General features: G+C 39.3%; 1 protein-coding gene across 1 annotated transcript; it reads right to left on the reverse strand.

Annotated features, from left to right (window-relative positions):
- Nucleotides 1-1,403: 1,403 nt before the first annotated feature.
- Nucleotides 1,404-18,481, reverse strand: LOC139744912 (uncharacterized). The gene is made up of 13 exons (XM_071655328.1): nt 18,410-18,481; nt 16,558-16,608; nt 15,875-15,957; nt 14,315-14,466; nt 13,160-13,319; nt 10,454-10,653; nt 9,213-9,304; nt 7,925-8,078; nt 4,684-5,665; nt 4,187-4,300; nt 2,928-3,104; nt 2,384-2,497; nt 1,404-1,510 (listed from the first exon to the last, which is right to left on the reverse strand). The coding sequence occupies exons 1-13, from the start codon at nt 18,438-18,440 to the stop codon at nt 1,418-1,420; spliced, it is 2,403 nt and encodes an 800-aa protein (XP_071511429.1). The 5' UTR covers nt 18,441-18,481; the 3' UTR covers nt 1,404-1,417.
- Nucleotides 18,482-20,429: the final 1,948 nt, after the last annotated feature.

Genomic DNA, 20,429 nt, shown 5'->3' on the forward strand with positions numbered 1-20,429 from the left:
TCATGTTTTGCTCACAAAGTACATGACTGGCTATGAGCCAAACTTTTCTTTTCTAAAAGCAGTGTACCACATTACATACAGTACGGTACACTGCACACCAGCATTTGTGTATTTATGTACAGAATGTAAACTTTTGAACTCCACTACATAGCAGGTAGGAGTCTTACGTTCTTTTCATATTTGCAGTTGTTCGTAGCTATGAAACCGTAGCTCACAATAATAACCTAGATATCAAATACAAGCTTCACTGATACCCTTCCTTCTGATGTAGTGTCGATTACAAACTATGAACAATGAACTAAAACTCATAACACTGTGACACTGTGTTCTAAAGTTTAATCATGCAAAAAGGAAAAACAAACATGCACTGTAAACCGCTGGATGGTCTAATGAAAATCGGTAGCAATATAGCAATATTCAGAGCAATACACCACGCATTTTGCATTAAAAAATGGCATCAACAGCTACCAGTGTTCACTCATGAAGATTTTGTTCTACAAATGATTTTTGCTATGGTATAACCCTTGCAGACTCAACATATTTCAGCATCTTTTGACTGACTTCTCTTATTTTCTGTACTTTTCTTCAAACCCTTACTGTACTTTGTTCAACAGTTTTCACAGCTGTCTGGAAACTATTTGTGAAATAACAGAGATTACTCTACAAGCTATTAGTTTTGCGAATGAGGTCACAGATATTTTCACGGGATGTTGTTTTCCAGATTTTGAAACCGATGCATCACGAGTGCGCTAATGCCTGTCAGTTCAAGATACTTTTGTGTCTTCGTGGTCTAACAGTGATTTGTGAAATTAACAAAAATTAAACCAATAACATCTAATACAGTAAGTTCTTAATCTCCATAATCCCTGTTGTCTAACTCTTCCCATGGCCTTACTGTATAACTGAGGAACGTTGCTACACCAAAGTAGGCTTGCCAACTTTACAATTAGGTACATTGTACTAGTAAATGCTGGATGAATTACCAAATGCTGATGACAAAGCTTGGCAGGTTAAGGTAGGTGCCTGGGCACACAAAGGATGAAAGTGAGGTAACAAGTACCAAAATGTGATGTCATAGTCATTCATTGCCATGGAAACTGGTTCCATACAACCTCATCTGGTCCGAGTGTTTATGTGCACACCTGGTTCCATCCAAACTATAACAAGAGACTGTAACATCCTCACTTTGGTACAAAAATCTCTTGCAATCTCCAGAATCTTTACTTATACACTAAGAAGCAACTCAAAAGAAGCAATACACATACTAGACGCATGTACAGGAACACACACTCACACACACACACAAACACACATCAGATATAACACAAGACAAACATGCATGTATATACCATACACACATTAAGACACCACTTGCCCCACTGTAACACAAGGCACCATCTGATCACTTTTCTCACCATCATCTTTTGCGCTTTGCAGTTGGCCCTTTTCGTGATTCGTAGGCAAATAGTTTGTCAGCTTTTTCTTCCTGCTTGTTCCTCCTCCGCTCAGCCTGTTTGGAGATGAAGAAAGGTGATTATATCTTTAATAGCCATGCTAACAGCAGTCGCCATAATAACGTCTACGCCATATTTTTCGCGACTGTGATACAGTCAAACCTGTCTTGGCCGCCACCTATCTATAGCAGCCACCTGCTTATAGCGGCCACTGGAAATTCCCCTGCGCAAAATTGTTGTATTATAGACAGTCGCAAAATTGCTATATTATAGACGGTCCTTTATAAAGTTGTCACCTGCCTAACACGGCCAGTGGCCACTCATTTTGTATCCCATGGTGAATATCTAACTGTGTATAGTGGCCACAAATATTTTAGCTGAACATTAAATCAGCCATGAACACTTTAGCTTTTATGTTCATTGAGTGAATTCTACTGAGTCCTATCAAAATAACAAAAGTAGGCTAAAAGAAAATTAAAAATGATGTAAACTGTGAAAAAAAAATCCCATATCATAGCTGCCCATGTAATCTTATTTGCTTTTTTTTTAAAAGAAAAACATGCGGTTTTTCATGCTATTATACAATGCAAGTGTTGAAATTCAAAACGGTCTCGGACCAGTTTATAGTGGTCACTTTTGTCGTTTCCCTTGGATAGCCGCTATAGGCAGGATTGACTGCATTTTGCACTTTCGATCGAGAACCATACACAAAATGAGAAATAAGTATTTATCCCTTTTCAGGAAAATTTGAAGTGTTTTCTTCCGCGGTATTTGGTCTTCAGGAACTTTTTTTCATAACTGCTCTGCACAAGAGAGAACTACAAGAACATGAACACGTAGAGGAATATGCTCAGGATGATTGTGGGTAGGTAGGGCAGAGAAAGCAGCTATGAGACAGCGCACAGGAAGCAGCTCTGTGGGTTCCTTACCCTAACTTCTTCGTTGAACATCTCTTCAATGTCCTTGCTGGGATTGTTGCAGTGTTTGAAGAGGTCTCGACCACCAATGATACGAGGGACAGTGCATTGACCTGCATAACCAGCCTGAATACAAAAAGGAATGCAGAAAGAGAGAGAGAGAGAGAGATAGAGAGATCAAACACAAAGACCAAACAACAAAAAGCACAAAAGAATCATATCCAATCTTTACTTTGAACACATCCTTCTTACAAGTGATCATGTTACAAAATGCAGTTTTGCAATTTTCCTTTCTCAAGTTCTTGAATCATCATATCCAGTTTTCATTTCTGCATTTTGTCCTTCAGTCTGGCCTCATCGTTTTACTTCTTTGTTTCTCGCTTCTGCAACCACTATTCATTCAATTATTACTAAAACATATTCATTACAGAACAAGAAACAAAACAAAACAAACTTTAAATCTACCTTCAGACAGACAGCTGAAAAGTATCGATTTCAATATCTTGGAAGGTCCACATTGAATGACAACTGGATTTTCATGGTAAGGCAGACATACCTTGCGGAATCTCTTGAAGTTTTTCACAGGTCTTCCATTCTGAGCCACTTGGACTGCCCTTTGCCTAGGTTTACGGTCTCGCTGGACGATGAGATTAATGCTTTTGACCTGCACCAGCTTGCTGGGCAGCTGCTCATCTGCCACATACTCTTTGTCCACTTTTACGCTGATTTGGTCCTAGTTCAGCAAAGTACAAGTAAAGTAAAGTCACAAAATGGCATTCCTTACACAGAAGTATCAACCCTAACTAGGCCGGGCTATTTAGGGAGATGATAGAGCTGGGGGGGGGGGGGGGGGGGGGGGCCTCCCAGGCCCCCCCTCCAGATCTCAGCCGTCGACCACATGATCACGACGAAAATTGGCACACACATTGCCTATGATGTAATCTAAAGTACCATGAAGTTAATTTTTTCAAAAATTATCATTTACACTAAATTATGCTAATTTATGCATAATGATGCATGAAATCAGACAATTTGGTATAAATCACTAAATAAAGCTCAAAACAGGCACATTTTTTGTGTAAATATTCTTTTTAGTGTCCTTAGCAAATGTAAGAGAAAAAAATTGCGCAATCAGAAAAAATTTCCTAAGTATTTTATTTTTTTTTTGAATTTCTTATGTATTTCTCTATTTTTTCGACTTTATGTTTTTCATTGTTTTTTCGATGAAATTTGTCTGCGACATTGTTCCGAACAAGAAAATATGTTATTAATTGATCTAAATCAATAAAACCCCAAAATAATCATGCTTTTATGAAATTTGCTTGTAAACACAGTTTGCATAGAAATTGTACACAAATTCACGTTTTTGAGCAATTTTTGGTCTGACATGCACGTGCATATTTATGTGCAACTTCGTACTGTGCGGCCGGGCATCGCAAATTTGGTGTCAAAAGATGCGGGAGACTCGAAAAAAAAAAGTCATGAAACGTCGCGGCGATAGCTTCTTGCGATAGCAATACATCGCGCGAAACGTCGAGGGGGGGGGGGGGCCTCGGAGGCCCCCCCCCGGCCTAGTTAGGGTTAAAACTGCACTCTGTCAATAAAAAGATGAAATCATATCTGGTTAATTTCGCAAAAGCCAACTCTGAATCTCTATGTCTTCTATCCATCCATCAATTCCTCTGTCCTTATAAACATTTAAGTTTATACCTGTTTATACAAATACATTCCACAAATTATAAATTACCAAAATTTGATGCAATGATATATTCGATAGGGCTGTTTAAAAAGTAGAGATACCCAAGCAAGACCTACCTCGATTGGCACACGCGCGGAAATAAATCCTCGAGGAAGGTTTTCATCTTCCTCCAAAGATGTAGTTGGGGCGTGTCCATTCCCCACAGACTGGGAATCAGAAGTCTCTTCTTCCTATATCATGTAAGCATATGATATCAATACAAAAAGATGAGTTATTAGGTACTGCTCTCCTTTCAGAATCCTAAAATCAAGGCTGCATATCCTCAAAAAATCCCATGTGTGTATACGCAGTGTAAGAATATGACAAAAACCTGTTGGTTCTCATATTATCAAGAGAGTCAGTTGTGATGTGTGAACATGCTTTTTCTACTTGACTTTTCTCTTCTTAATAAATCCAATGCACATCTTGTCCTTACACTGCCTGATAGTTACCACAAAACTAATGCAAGCTGGTAAAACAAATCTTGAGTATTAATATTTTGTGGGTAGACCCATCCATGACTTATCAACATTTCCACATCTTTCAAGGGACACGAGTTAAAGAGTGCAATCACCTGGGAGAAGATATCGATCCTGGCTTTCTTCTTCCACATGCTGCTACCAGCATCATCCTTGGAACTCGTCTTGATTCTTACAGCCTGATCTCTCTTCCTCTCATCCCTACTATCATCGTCACCCTCACTGCTCCAGTGTGCTTTACGCTTGGCACTCCTCTTCCTGCTTCTGTCTCCCCACAGATCTTCCTCCTCCTCCTCCTCCTCCTCCTGCTCCCTGGTCGCCTCTGTCGTCCCTCCTATACCCAGAGCTCTTCTCACTGTCCGTTTGTCATCCTGTCTTCCTCCAGTCTCCATCTGCATCTCTCCATCACCTGATTCATCCATTGGCTCTTCCTTCACTCTGACAACCGTCTCCGCGGTATTTTTCACCTCAGCGGGCCCCACCCTTTCCGTCCTCTCGTGCACCTCTCTCTTCCCTTTTGCTGTGCTGGACTGGTTTTCCCATTTCTGTCTCACTGTCGAACCCAGATTAGTTACACTCTTGTCATCAGACTGGGTTTCTGTCTTCATCTGAACACTGCTCCCACTGGACCCATCCTCCTCACGTTCACTCCTCTCTGGTTTCATAGGCAGACTGCTCCTACCTGTCTCCCTAGCCTGAGCAAGTGAACTCTCCACCTCCCTTCCATGATGCAATGATTCTTCTCGGCGTCTTGCCTTCTCAGATTTCACAACCACGGGACTCATCTTCTCTACTTTGATATGGATTGCACCCCTGGTGCGTCTGTCCTGCACATTTTTGTGTTCCTCGCCAACATCCATTTCCGTAGACTGTCTGACATCTCCCTCACCTTGATCCTCCTCAGGTTCTGATTTAATACCCGCAGATTTGTCTGCTCTCATTTCAGTCTTCAGCTGAAGGGGGAACTCTGGGGATGTGTCTGCTTGATGTGCTGAGGTTGATTGTACACTTGTAGAGGCCTTTCCAACAATGCTCTCATCGATCTTGGAGATTTTTGGTGTTGATGTCACATTTTTCCTGCAATCAACATCCACAAGGCAAAGTACAGGTATATTTCTGTTTTTGTTGCATAGGAAAACTAGATATATCGCTACGGCTACTGATATGCCTCCGCCATAATGCATGGTTCTCCCAATAGGTCTATAGTACAATGTCTTGACAATGTGTGATGACAGTTTCACACTAGTGGCAAAATATTAAAATGACAGGTTTGACACAAATGTGCTGAATGTTCACTTTCCTAGAACTAGGTTCAATTGGATGAATAATTAAAATATCAGAGTGCAGGTATTTGGGGAACTGATGATTTTTACTTGACTTTTGACCCTTTTATAAGTTTATGCATTGAGTAATTTTCAAGGTATTGAGAAAAAGTATAATTTCAGTATCAAATGGGAAAATAGCATTATCTAGACCTGGCCTTTGACCTTTGACCTCACAGTTCCAAAGAGAATCACTGTTAGGTTGAACATGCATAAATATGTAAGTTTCATGATGATACCTTGAGTTACTTTCTAGATATGGAGGAAAAAGTGCAATTTAGCACTTTCACTTGACCTTTTACCTTTTGACCTTTGACCTTTTGGCTTCCCCAAAAATATATATTGGGTAATACATGCCATACATTAAGTTAAAAAGAAACAACCTTCAGGCATATTGCATTTTAAGGAAAGTAGTGATATTTTGAGGAGTTGACCTTGACCTTTGACCCCCTGACCTTTGACCCATGACCCCCAACTTCCCTAGATAATCACTGCCCATCGGTACAAGCATATATACTAAGTTCCATGAAGATACCTTGAACCATTTGCAAGATATGGAGAAAAACATGAAATTTCAATTTTTTTTCACAAAATAACCTGTGACCTTTGACCTTTGACCCAGTGACCCTAAAATCCCCCAAGGATATACCCTCATACCAAGTTTGATGTAAAACCACCACACGGTTCTTGAGATATCGACAAAAACAAAACGGGACGGACAGACGTACGGACGGACGTACGGACGTACGGACGTACGTACGGACGGACGGACGGACGACCCGAAAACATAATGCCTCCGGCCACTTCGTTGCAGAGGCATAAAAAAAATCACTATCGCCACTGAGTAAAATTCATCTTCCCATCTATCTTACAAAGGCAGATCGGGATGTGGCAGAACAGTGGCAGAACACTTGACAGAATCATGCTGTATCAAATTAAAATCATCCACTGCCATCTGTACGTTTGCACAACACTTCGCTCCGAAGCTAGGTTTCTTTTCTAGCTCATAATCACAAAGTACAATATACATCTCCTTTTGTTTCAAGTTCAGTTTCTGACATTAAATAGATATGATTTTTGCAGCATCACTTGACTTAAGAAAGCAAAACTAACTAATCAAACACATATGACACCTAACTAATTTTGGCGCACAAAATCATCTGTTGCAAAAGACGTATTACAGAATTCACTCATCAGGCTACAGTCACATGATAGTGCAGATCCTTTTTTTTTTTTAAGGCAGCTGAAAGAAGTGTGAAGTATCAGGTTGATAACTTCATTTTCTTTTAGCTGAAGTTGACTGCCTTATAGTTTGATTTGAAGTTTAACACATCATTAATATTGCAAGGACTTAAGCAAGATGAAATCTATACAAGAAAACACACACAAAACAACAATAACAAAGAGTAATACAGCTGCTTAACACTGGACTTTGCAATTCTTATACGAAATTTAAAATGAATGACAATGAAAGACACGGTACCAAAAGCTAAAGTTTTGGAAAATGTCCATGTTAAGCCACAGAAGAATATATGAGTGCTGGCATGCCTAATGCTCCAGTCACATGTAAACATGGATGCTCAAGGATTTACACGGTGATCCGGGGAGATCCGGGATTTGTACACACGGTATCAACACGGCAGCTACACGGATAAGGCCGGAAGAGCGCGGCGTCTACACGGACAAACATGGCATCTACACGGATCAACATGGCAGCTACACGGATCAACATGGCATCTACACGGCAGCCACACGGACCACCCCGGATTGCTCTGCCAACACGGCAATCCCCGGATGACGCCGGATGTTTTTGACCTCCAAAAGTTGCCATGTTGGCCTCCCGGTGTCAACACGGATCTTTCCCCAGATCAGATCCGGGGTGGTCCGGGGGGATCCGGGATGTCTATGTGACTGGGGCATAATAATTAGCTTGAGAGAGTCTGAAGAGAATAAAATGAGAGCATAACTCTGTATAACTGGCAGATAAACACTACAAAAGGCAATCTTCCCTCACCTCAGCTGATTTGTTGAGGCTACACTATTTGAGACAGGCTCAGCCTTCATCTTGCCTTTCTGGATTCGCTGGGTCAGAGTCTGAGTGTCCGATGCTAGCACGTCTTCAGTCGGCAAGGTTACCGAGGGTGCTACGTTGAGGAGGTTTAGACCGGCTGGAGGGGACAGAGAAGAACAAGAGGAGATCACAGACCTGGAGTGTTATGGGCTCGGTGGTTACAGTGTCAGTGTTGGGATTCTGGAGGTTATGGATGTGACAAAAAAAAATGTCCACTTTACATTCTCTCGACACAAAGCAAACTGCGTGTAAACGAACCATTACTCACAAAAGACACAACATTGCTTCTTGCAGGGAGCAGGGTGACCAAGTGATACCCCATTCATACACAGATTTGGGCACTGGAGCGCTCTTGAAGCATTCTGACTGATGCCCCTTTGAGTTTGTTCATGTAGAGAGCCATCGGCCGCAGAGAATATACAGTGGCTGAGAGAGGCATAACTATCATGATAAACTCCACAAACCTGGGAACTTCACACACATGCACAGCATGCACTGCATACCACTTCTGGAGCACTCTAAATGCTGGGGACCATTTATACAGGAGTTAGAGCACTTGAGGAGCACACATGAACCTATCCTTGAGAGGAACATATACTCTGGAGTGCTTCAGAACCAGTTTGTTCATGCATAAATAATTTAAAGCACTTCAGGAGTACTCCTGGAGCACCGTAAATGCCCCCTGTAGATGCTAATCTCACAGTAAAACTCAGCAAAGCACCTCACAGAAGAAAGATTGACCGTACCACAAAGAATGGAAATAATTGTTATCATTGAACACAGTGACAACTGGAAAGAGAGAATTGCTGCCTACAAAGATGCATTTCTTATAATCAATGAGATTCTCCATTTTTTGAATTGTTCAAATTGGTGATATCGACTTGTTGGGTATACTCCAGTGTAAGTGTGGCAATATTCACTGGTTTTTTGACCAGTCAAAGTGTGCTGATTTCTGAACCACAGCTATATAACAACATTGCACCAAATGTCTTTTTAGTAGGTGAAGTTCTATGTTCATCGTTTCATCTCAGGCTTTGTCCTATTCAAAAATTTAAAAAGTTTCCTAGGGAAGAAATGTGAATGGTTTAACCCGTTGAGGACGGTTTGATTTTGCTACAACATGCATTTCCCATAGAGTACACTCAGGACTTATCCTCAACGGGTTAAGATGGATTACAGTTCTCCTTGACAGAGAGATGTGCTTTTCGGGAATATTCATAGGATAGCATACCTTGGGCTACCTTGGGATTGCAGTGAAGTTCTGTGGAAACATACAGCACAGCAAGGCCAAGCTCAGACTCTGGAATGGGGCGGAGTCCATGTCTGGAAGAAAGGAATGAATGAGTTGAGTGATAGATCATTTTGCTTACGATCTACAAATATTCTAAAAGCTTTCAAGATTGATACTCCCTCCCCCCTTTGGAGCAAGAAAGTGGCTTTACAGAGCATTGCTACTTATCTATCATCACAGCATCCACATGAAAAAGCAGAGAATATTAAACATTGATCCTAAACACACCAGTCAACCAAAAGGAAAATATGTCTTTAATATCAGGTAACATAAATTTCAAAGAAATAATGGGATTGCATATATGTTAAACTTGCCATAGCTGCATGTGTAAAAATCTTACTACCAGACGTGTAACACGATAGACTTATCATGCCGGAGTCAACAGAACATCTGGGTAATTTTCACATTGTTTAAACATATTACATCTGACATAAGTCAGAAAATAAATGTCGTCACATGCTGAGAATACACAGGCTATGAACATTAAGAGGACAATAATTTGAGGAATACATGCATGCCCCTTCAGTCCTTGCTACAGGGCTGTGGTAAGACTGGTTTCAGACAGGAATCAGTTGCGATGGAGCACAGCATCCAGACACCTGCTTTCTCTGGCAGGGAGTCCACAGGAAGAGGCAAGTGAGCACTATCTTTGAAGAAATCACCATTAACCCATTCTCTACGGGAACCTGGTGAAATGTGTATTAAGTCTATGGGGATCTTAGAATGCAGTATGGAATGGGTTAACAATGACTGACTTTAAATCCCCAATGTGATATTCATACTGGGCACCAAGTCACTGGTGACTGAGCGTTCAGTCAATGCTTGCATTCTCTTAGCAGGTCACGAAGTCTGAGAAAGAAATGACTTCCATGAAGACTGGAGTTTTGTTAGTAACTCGTGATAATTTATGGACGTTGACAGATGTAAACAAGGTTTGACTTGATACATGAATAGACCCAAGTTTCACCTGGGCACTATTTCATGAAATTTGTCAGCCCTGACAAGTTGTCAGTCTCTGACAATTTCAGTAAGTCATTGGTTTTGACTGGTTGAGAAGCTCTGGTCACTGACTGTTATCATGGTATAAATTGTCAGAATCTGATAACTTGTCAGGGGGTGACAGCTTTCATAAAATGGTGCCCAGATCTACCCTAGAAGGCTGATTGGATGACTGGTCTTACTGTTTGAGAAGCTTCAGTACTCTGCCAGTCACATCCTGTCCCAACTGGCTCATCTCCTGCGAGCTGTCTTTGTGCTCTGTGTACAGCACACATGCACCCTTGGAGGTCAAAGGTCGACGTAGGTCCTTGACGTCATTGTCTTCTTCAATCAACTGGGACTGTCCGCCAGCCATGCCAATGGCGATGTGCAGGCGCTTGTACTGCATCAATGAGAAGAAACACATCAAAGTTGAGGTAAAAGCATTCATAAGCATTTTAAGTGCACTAATACCCTGAGTATTATGTTTGCTATATTTGTAGAATACACTTGGGACATGCCCTCTGCAAAATATGAAAATTTTTTTGTCACTATGATTTTTTTTTGAAATTCATTCACAATCCAGACATGTTTATGGGCAACGGGCTTGCAATACTTTTATTTTTTTTTCTTCCAGATTTGTGTTTGTCTCCGCTGAACAAAATAAGACGCACTGCAGAGCCAGTGAATCTGTATGACTAACCTCACAGCAAATTTCTTGCCTCTGCATGGGAGTCACAATGAAAGGTGGATACAATCAGGTTATGGGATCCATTCACCCATTGCAAGCCACATGTGAATAAATCATTATCGAACTACAATCTTATCATCTCTTCTACACTCCAATAATGATTGACAGAGGGGTAAGGGAACAATGTGTCCTTCTCTACATGAGGTAGGAGAGAGAGAGAGAAAGTACTGTACGATGCAACAGACCTGTTTCTGAGTCAGGAAGTAGAATGTCATGCCCTGGAAAATGGTCTTTCTCCTTTCATCTGGACCAAAAGACACCTCGTTCTCATTGATGGATTCCTCGGCAAGGGGAGGAAGGTATCTGAAATGTAATCCATGAATGAACTCATCAGGTCATTAGCATGAGTGTAAAAAATAATTCTTACTGACACCTTATTCATTTATTTATACTGGAGAGAAAACAACACAAATACACAAAGACACACACAGATAAACCTAGCAACACATATCCCAAAGTGGGAAGCTGTATCCCTCAGAAAGTGGACAGAAATTCCTAATAGGAAAACTTGTGCCACAGTAACTAAACAGTGATTCAATATATTGGCAAAGGAAATATCAAACTGTCTGTGATGTACATGGTTAACATGGCAGTTACAGTTCATCATGTATATATTACCACATTTCACTGTGTGGCCAAGACTTAACAGATTCAACAGGCTTGCCACAGACAATGTAGCATTCATGCCTAAAAACTACAAGCAAATATACTCTGATGACACAATGTTCTACCCATGACATTTTTTATAAAAAAACCAATATAATAAGAATAAATTGTATCAGTTATTAGATCACTAGCATCATGGTTGTTGAGTACAGTGCACTCCCGTTATAACGAAATGCTCGGGACCGGCAGTTTTCTTTCGTTATAACGAAATTTCGTTATAACCGAACAAATACAATATATAACAAAAACAAGGAAACCACGTACATATATCATATTCTGTTTGCTGAATACTCATCATACACTGGAAAGCTATGTGAAATGTGATGGGATAACTGTATCACAATAATAAACAGAAGTTCCCCTCAGAAACTGTGTGTGACACAAGGAGCGAACACACAGTGGTGAGAAGCATTCACCCACGCAGAGACGCTATTATATGCTTGCTCTGCTACGTATTTTCGAAAGAAATTCGCATTTCGTTATAACGGAGCACATTTCTTTTGGTTTTCTTTGTCTGTGGCGCTCGAAAAAGACTTTGTTATAACGGAAGTTTCGCTATAACCGTGTTCGTTATAAGCGAATTTTGTACCATAGACTTTAATGGTGATAATTTTGGGACCAGAAGATTTACTTCATTATAACGAAATTTCGTTATAACCGTGTTCATTGTAACAGGAGTGCACTGTATTATCAATTTTCTTACATACAATTTTTACTTTTTCAAATTGATGATTGGCAGTCCTTTCACTTGTGAAATGAAAATCATTAAGACAGTTTATTAGATGTAATGAGCTTCATGGGTTGATATGAGGGCTCTTGAATTTTAATGCAAAAATTACTGAGACAGGAACCTTACGCGTGTGGTTCTGGCAAGCTTTCCTTCTTTGCAATTGCTTCCCTGGTATGGTGCCAGAAATTGGGGGTCACGACAGGTCTACAGGCCACCAGAGCGCTGATCAGCTGAAAGATGAAACAAGCAATGGAGCGACATAGCTTCCTCTCAGTATTGCAAAGTCTTTTGGACTTGTTCCTTTGAAATAAACCAGTGTCTCACTGAATTCATTGACTTCAGGAGTAGGTTCAGAAAGAATCTCTTTTGCTTGACATCATTATTACAACTTAACAGCAAATGCATCATTTCTGCCCCTCCTCTCTTAATAAAACACTGAAAAAGGATGAGGACAGTAGAAAAGACAATAGCCTATACAGATGACTCTCAAAATAAACACATACACATAAGGATGCTACTGCAGTAATTGAGACACAGATACATAATACAGAAAAAGGACAGGAGAGAAATTCTAGCATCACAACTCATCAAACAGTACTTCCGAGTCTTGTAAAAAATTGTGACTCTTTCTCCTTCTTTTACCCCCCCCCCCCCCCCCCAAACACAGACACATACACACACACATGCATTTCAGTCATAAACCCTAAATACTGGAAAGAGTAAAATGGAAAAATAGTAACTGGTATGCGGCAGTCTCCTAACCTTAACTGTGACGTTCAGCTGTGACATCACCAGGTGGGTGCATTCGTAAGACCACTCCGACACCAAGTGTCCCCCAAGCTTATGGATGGCTCTCTTGAGGTTCCTCTTCTCTTCTGTTGGCAAGGCGGAGGCGGCGGCAATGAGGGGACAAAACTTCACTCTGCACATCGTGTCGTGTGGAAATACAAATCATGGAATTTGTAAAGTCTGGAAACAACACTTCCCATTCATATTGTTTCTTAGTCATTTAGGCAGACTCCAGAACCTGCAAAAATGTTGTAACACTCAAGCAAACTACCAAACAAAAAAACTATTTTGAGCGCCATAACGCCTTCACCCCTACTTGTAGTTGCAGCATCACCAAGGCTAATCTCTTAGCTTCTTGACTACATCATTGCACATATATGCAGGCCATAAAGGAAGCACATTTATACCTGTACTTCAGTATATTCCGCTAACAATCTTGGTGATAATCAGGGCTTTATACCACACTCACCATGTACTAGTGCTTGGGTGACTACTAAATACGTTTTGTGGGCTAAACATTTTCTGAAGCCGTCATGAGGTCAATGGTTTTTCTTTATATAACTATCAGGAATAGGTATGATCATGAGATATGAACTTTGACGGGTTGGATGGGGTGACATGCTTGATTTGAACATAGCATTGCAGTCCATATTCACACAGTGTACAAAAATCAGGAAATTTGGTAAAAATTATTTGTGCCTAGGTCAACAGGATGATTGTGATGCGATGACATCCTCATCTCATCTTATTGCAGTACATGTGACTGATCTATGCCATGAAAACATACCAAAATTAAATATTCCATTTATAACTCCTATTTCTTGATCGATTTTGATGCAACCTGTCTATTGGTTTGATATATTGATATCTCTAAATAAAGCCAAATGAGAACATAGAGTTGAATTGACAAGTACAATACATCAGAAGCTGTTGAGTCCCTCTCAACAATCCATTCACAATGTTTGAACACAGGGAACTGTTCCATGATATGGCTACTTTAATTTGAAAATGCAGTCAGCGAGAGTGGCAATACATTATAGCTGGCACACACTGTTTGTTTTGTTTTGTTTTTTGTTGTTTTTTATAATACGATTTACAATCAGTAGGCCCCAAATCTTACACTCATACCTCCACTTATTGGACTTGAATGTCCCAAAGGTGATAATATCTCCATCCTTCAACTTTGTCTCGCTCCCCGAGGCCAATTTCTGTCCATTCAGGAAGGTGCCATATTTGGAAAACTCGGTGATGAGCAAACTTGAAGGACTGCGAGGATGATTCTGTGTAGGAGTGATGAGTAACAGAGAGTAAGAGTATGAAACTGATCCAAAGATATATTTGTACCGAATTCAATTCCCTTTTTAGCTTGCCATAGTTTATTTTCCATACATGCCCCTCACCATTTCTTCTCACACTTAGCCTCCTATACATCCCAATTCCTCTCCCCTTTCTTGTGCTCATACTTTCCAGTACCTTCTTTACTTTCCACTCACCTCCACACTTTGTGAATCCTTTGTTCTGTTCCCATTCATGTTTAAGTTCACCTCATGATAACCTCATCTTTACTTTCTATTGGCTCTTTCTTTGACCTCAGGTCACACTCTTTTCTTTATTACATTTTGATTGTTTTGTGTATTCTATGATTTAAATATCTAAATGAAAAAAAAAAAACCAAAAAAAAAAAAAAACCAGTGGGTTCTGAATAAATAATCAGTCAACCACTGGAACTCACTGAGAGAGGACCTCCTTCCTCTGCCTCTTCCTCTGCCTCTTCCTTTTAGCCCTGAATGTTTGTTGGAGATTGACTAAATATTGCCCAGTTTGCGGAGTGTCTGAGTGACTAGCTGATGATGATTTTGGACACCAAAATGAGTGTTTCCAGCTAATAATTTGGTGGCTTATAATTAAACTCTACCTACAAATTGTACTTGATCTCTGCTAAAACTAGGCTGCTTTAGAAAACCTCTCGCCCTGTCAATTATGTGGCAGCAGACAATAAAAAAATTGATAGAAATTCTATAAAAAAAGTGAGGTTGGGATTAAAAATTTACAGGATATCACCAGGTAGGAAGGCAAGTCAGTGGCATAATGTTGATAGTCCTATGTATATTGCAAAATATCATTCACCCATTGAAGACGAGTCCCAAGTATTCTTGGGCTGGAGCGAATGGGAAATGATTGTCATAGGAAAATCAGTCTGTCTTCACCGGCTTGAATGATAAAACAGTACAAATATCTAATCAGTTTGATAACACACCAGCAAATAAATAGAATAAAAATCTTTCTGCTTACACTGATTTTTTTTACCATTATATAACAGGGACATAAATTAATAGACATGCAAATTCAGATGGCACCCATAATCCATACGACTGTTACAGACCTGAGAAATAAAAAAAGCCCCAGAAACAAACAAGCAAAAAAAAAAAAAATAAATAGATAAATATAAAATCATCAAATACAAAAAAAAAAGGTTGCCAATTTTTCTTATCCCGTATACTTTTATTTATTTTTTATTTGTATTTTTTTAGTTTTGTGTCGAGTCTCATGGTCAGATCAGGCAAAATATTATGGTTAAGCACAAATTTAACTTAATGGTATGTTCCTGGTAAACAAACAAAATTCAACTGAATGTGAGGGAACTTGCAAAAGTCAACGGTCACAATATGAAAATGACACATTCCTCACCAAATTCATTTCTGGGTGCTTGACAGTCAGAGTGGCATGCTTGCGGCTGATTGATGCATCTCCACTTATCAAGATTTGGCAATCTGAAAAAAAAAAGGGAAAAGATATAATTATCACCAAGTCCATGACTTCCTCTTTGACTGTTACTCTACAAGCTCCCTGGAAGATGAGTTTATCATAGTCAATTCATGACTAACATGACCATACAAGATTCAGTTTACTTACTAGCAAACTAGATATTTACATTCATAACCAGGTCAGGACATATATTATTCATCATTATTCAACTGTATGTTACTGAACCAGAACTGCTTGATCACTAACACTTCATGCACAGGTCTCAAGGCACAGACAAATAGTAATTTGCAAACTGAAAAGGCTATATATTTGCCCAATGGCTGATAAAAAAAAAAAAAAAAAAAGAAACACTCAGAATTTACATCCATCTGTAAAACAAAAAATCAAATTCTGCAAATGCACAATGCCTGTTCTGATCTGTTTCTCTATCATCTATATTTTCAAGGTGCCTGCACATCACATGTATGGGTACATCACTGCTCTATTTCTCACTGCCTGATAGCAGTTCTGGAACCAATATTTGTGATTGAATGTGATAACTTCAAACATCAGCTAATAAATGTACAGACTAAAACAGCTGTGATGATTGAGCCGCTGGTACTCACCTTTCCTGCCAACAATCTGATCTTCACCGACCAGAAAATCAAACTTGCTCCCTTTATTGGATAAGAAGAATAACGAAAAACAAAGCAACAATGTTACTATAGGGAGAAATGAAATACTAATAATATGAGAAGTACTGCTTTACAGTGCTCACTTAATAATCTGGAACTCATTAAATCATTAAACTGATTTACTTCTAACTTTTCAGGTCTAAATCTACCTCTCAGTTTCTCTGGATTCTAAAAGAAAAACATTGCAGAAACTATAAATTCAATTGGAACTTAGAAGTTGGATCATGAATACATATTTTATGGGCATCAGCACCAAGGTTCGACCTCCCGTGCCAAGGTTCACAGTGCACATTGATATAGGTTTCTACATATAGCGGGTGGTCACATTTTGGATGGCGTTGTGGTCAAATTATTTTACCGGCAGCGTTTGTTACACACACATGATTACCAACTCTACATTAACAAATATTTCAAGAAGTGAAACTGTTCGCATGAAGGTACAACTACAAGTGAGCCCGCAGCCATACAACTCTACAAGAAGAATTTGTGTCAAATTTACTCGATATAGATCTATAGATCTACAAACGTGTAGGTCTATTAACGTTAGACATTGCTAGAAGGTAATTTACCCTAGATTCTACTCTGAGTCTAACTAGTTCTCTGCCAAAATCTAACGTTAGTCATTATTATATTTTGGATCAAAAATTTATCCTCTGGTGATTGGTTGAAAGAGCTTCACGTGATTATAGGTATTTTCAGCTATTTCAGAAAGTTGACACTCCATAAAGTACTATTTGCAAAATAACATCACTTCTATGACGACATTTTGCAAATAGTATACTATTTGCAAAATGATGTCACAAAGCAATTCTGAAATTGTGCGCAGCTTTTTTGACATTGCGCACTGCTAGTACCGTCACTCTGTGAAATTTATCAATTTCTAACAAAACAATCGTGACGTCATAAAAACAATTCTGACATTGCGCATTGCTTCCACATTTGTAAATGTAACATTTTTAACAAACATCACAAAGCAGGTCCAACATCGTGTGCAGCGACATGCTTCTTAATGCAATGTAGGATCCCTTCACAACATTGCATCTATCATACGACGGCATATCGTGATATAGAATCCCCACCGCTGCGTGTCCATACTAAATAAAACCCTACCTAACCCTATACCCTAACCCTAACGCACGGGTGCACGCGCACTGCGGTGGAGACTATAACTTACATCACGATTATACCCATACGACTTCTCGCTTTGCATTTCCCCCCATTCCCATTTCCCCTCCTTTTGTTTAAAGTTTTGATCCAAAATGTATAACAAATATACTTTGCCTAATTTCAAGTTTCTTGTTAAAACTATAGATCTAGGCCTCGGTGCCTCAAAAAGAACTATCCACTTCGGGGCTGCGCCCCTCAGTGAATACGGTAGTTCTTTTGGAGTCACCTCTGCCCATATTGGCCATAGTTTTAACAAGAAACTCTCAAGGCAAATGCCAAAGTATATTTGTAATTTATGTGTACTGGCACTACCAAAAACTGCGACTAGCCCAACAGGGCGGTGGAAGAGCTGCCTCCCTAGACACTAGACTGGTCAGCTGATGGTAGTGCACATTTAACTACGTGTATTTGCAAGACATTACAATCTGTGCAATGAGCGCCACGGGGGTTATACACCGACCATGTGGATAGACCTAACGATCGTTTAACGTTAGGCGTTTTAAACAGTGTAGTTAATACGGTCGTTTTTAGCTCGATCCGTTTAAATCAACAACAGTAAAAATTTATCTAACGTTAATCATTGCTACAGTCGTATAAATGGAAGGTTAACTCTCACCTTCATCTCTCAAACTGTCCAGGGTCCACATTCTCAGTCTGGTTGCATTCTGTGCTCTCCTCAAAAATAAGAGTAACGGTTAGATCTACAGGAATACCACAGATTGAACACGACTACCTGACGAAGTATCACATGTATCGACGGCTCTGCCTTAAGCCTGTATGATGGGATGCTGGTGTGCGAAATGTACTGTCCACTGGTATTACACTGTGTAAGGCCCTATAGCAATTTGCATACGTCGCGCGGCGGCGGGAACAGATTCATATGGCATGGGGGTTTCCCCCGTGTCAAAGGTTAGGCATCCTACCCTGGTTTCCCGACATATGAACCCGAGAGCGCAGAGCATAGCAGGAATGTCACCATTGTTTGCGCGCAATTCAGTTACAGTATGTTACGTGGAACGTCATGTGCAATGTATCAGAATTTCAATCAAAACTTTGATTTTCTTTAGCTGTCGCTAATATACCGTACAATAGATTGTGCTGTCACAAGTGTGGCAAAGGATAAGGTTTAGATGTGCCGCCATTTCCAGATGAGAACTGGAGCAATTTTTGATATCCCATTATAGTGCAGTAGGCACCTGTACATAAAAGTAAAAGATGTTTTATTTTCTCAACGTATTTATTACACGTTTGTGCTTTTAGTAATTTTCCATACCTTTTGAAGGAGCCAAGCAAGGACTCTTTTATGTTCCAGAAATCTGTCTACCCACGCTATACAGCTTGTACCTGTATATACATACAGTCTAGTATATCTTTTAAAAAAAAAAGAAGCAACAAACCACATGCACACACAGTAGCTTGCTGTTTGGATCTTTGAGTTTCATTTTCCAAAAAATACTATCTATCTATCTATCTATATTATAGTACATGTAGTATGATGCTGAACCATTTGCTTTTATAATTTGTCATCTTTGGTATGGAACACAGATTTTTTTTTTTTTTTAAATGATAATGAATACGGTCTCCTGCAAGATCCTTTGTCATCAATGATCACCCCCCCCCCCCACACACACACACACATTTGTTATATTAATAGGGGCCTATATATATATATATATATACAATGTATATTGTATATGATTATAATTACATATTCAATATATATATCATATATACTATTATACATATAATATATCAGACAGAGAGAGAGAGAGAGAGACATGTAGATACAGAGATTGATACAGACATACGTGTATATACATACATACATACATAAATATTAAAGAAGAAAATTAGTGTAGCATACATTCCCTTTCAACCAGGAGGCCATATACATGCATTTGACTTGCCTTTCATGACACTATGTATTTGCTTTGATTGAATTACCTATTAAACATAAAATGTAATTTACTGGTGTGAATAAATATAAATATGTATGTACAATGTAGGCCAATGTTTGTTTGTTTGTTTTTTTTTTTTGTGCAGGGAGAGAAAACAGGCCATCATCAACTGTAGTGTGATTCTATAAACCAAGGACTGTACCTAACAGTGCATAGTTTTTTTTTTAGCTTCAAACATTCACATCCTTAGTATGAACCTGATTTCTCACACCTCATTTCTCACAAGTTTCAACTGTCCTTCTAAATACATGTACATGTACATAATAAACTTTAGACCTGACATCAAAATTTTATCTTGATGGAAACTCACTTTTCAAAGCAGTATCCTCCTCAATAAACGAAAAGCACAAAACAAGAAAGTAAACTTGTTCTCAATAAAAGCATTGAAATGAATGCAGACATGTAAAAATTCACAGTAACTCAAGTAAAAAGGTCATATATTTTGCAACTGCAATGTACAACATTATATATTTACTACCTTGGCTATAATTTCATCTAACATTAACACAGTATGTGTACATGCGTACAGTATCATACACATTCCTTATTGGTTGTGAACACAAGAGACCATCTCCCAAAACAAGGGGATAAATAGAAAAAAATGCCATCCCATTTTTATATTGACTTTACAAAATAGACTCAATCACAAATTCAGAATGGTACAAGTTTCATTAAAAG

Source organism: Diadema antillarum, unplaced genomic scaffold (genome assembly GCF_040938485.1).
Source record: "Diadema antillarum isolate AM-2024a unplaced genomic scaffold, OU_Dant_1.0 seq00001221_RagTag, whole genome shotgun sequence".
NCBI classification, from domain to species: domain Eukaryota; kingdom Metazoa; phylum Echinodermata; class Echinoidea; order Diadematoida; family Diadematidae; genus Diadema; species Diadema antillarum.

What these genes read in the sequence shown, in the direction of transcription:
- LOC139744912 (XM_071655328.1), bottom strand. Translation starts at nt 18,440, where the DNA reads ATGTGGACCCTGGACAGTTTGAGAGATGAAG. An exon ending in TCAGATTGTTGGCAGGAAAG is followed by an intron (nt 15,958 to 16,557) that starts GTGAGTACCAGC and finishes TTTTTTTTTCAG; the next exon opens with ATTGCCAAATCTTGATAAGT. An exon ending in GGATCGATATCTTCTCCCAG is followed by an intron (nt 4,301 to 4,683) that starts GTGATTGCACTC and finishes TACATGATATAG; the next exon opens with GAAGAAGAGACTTCTGATTC.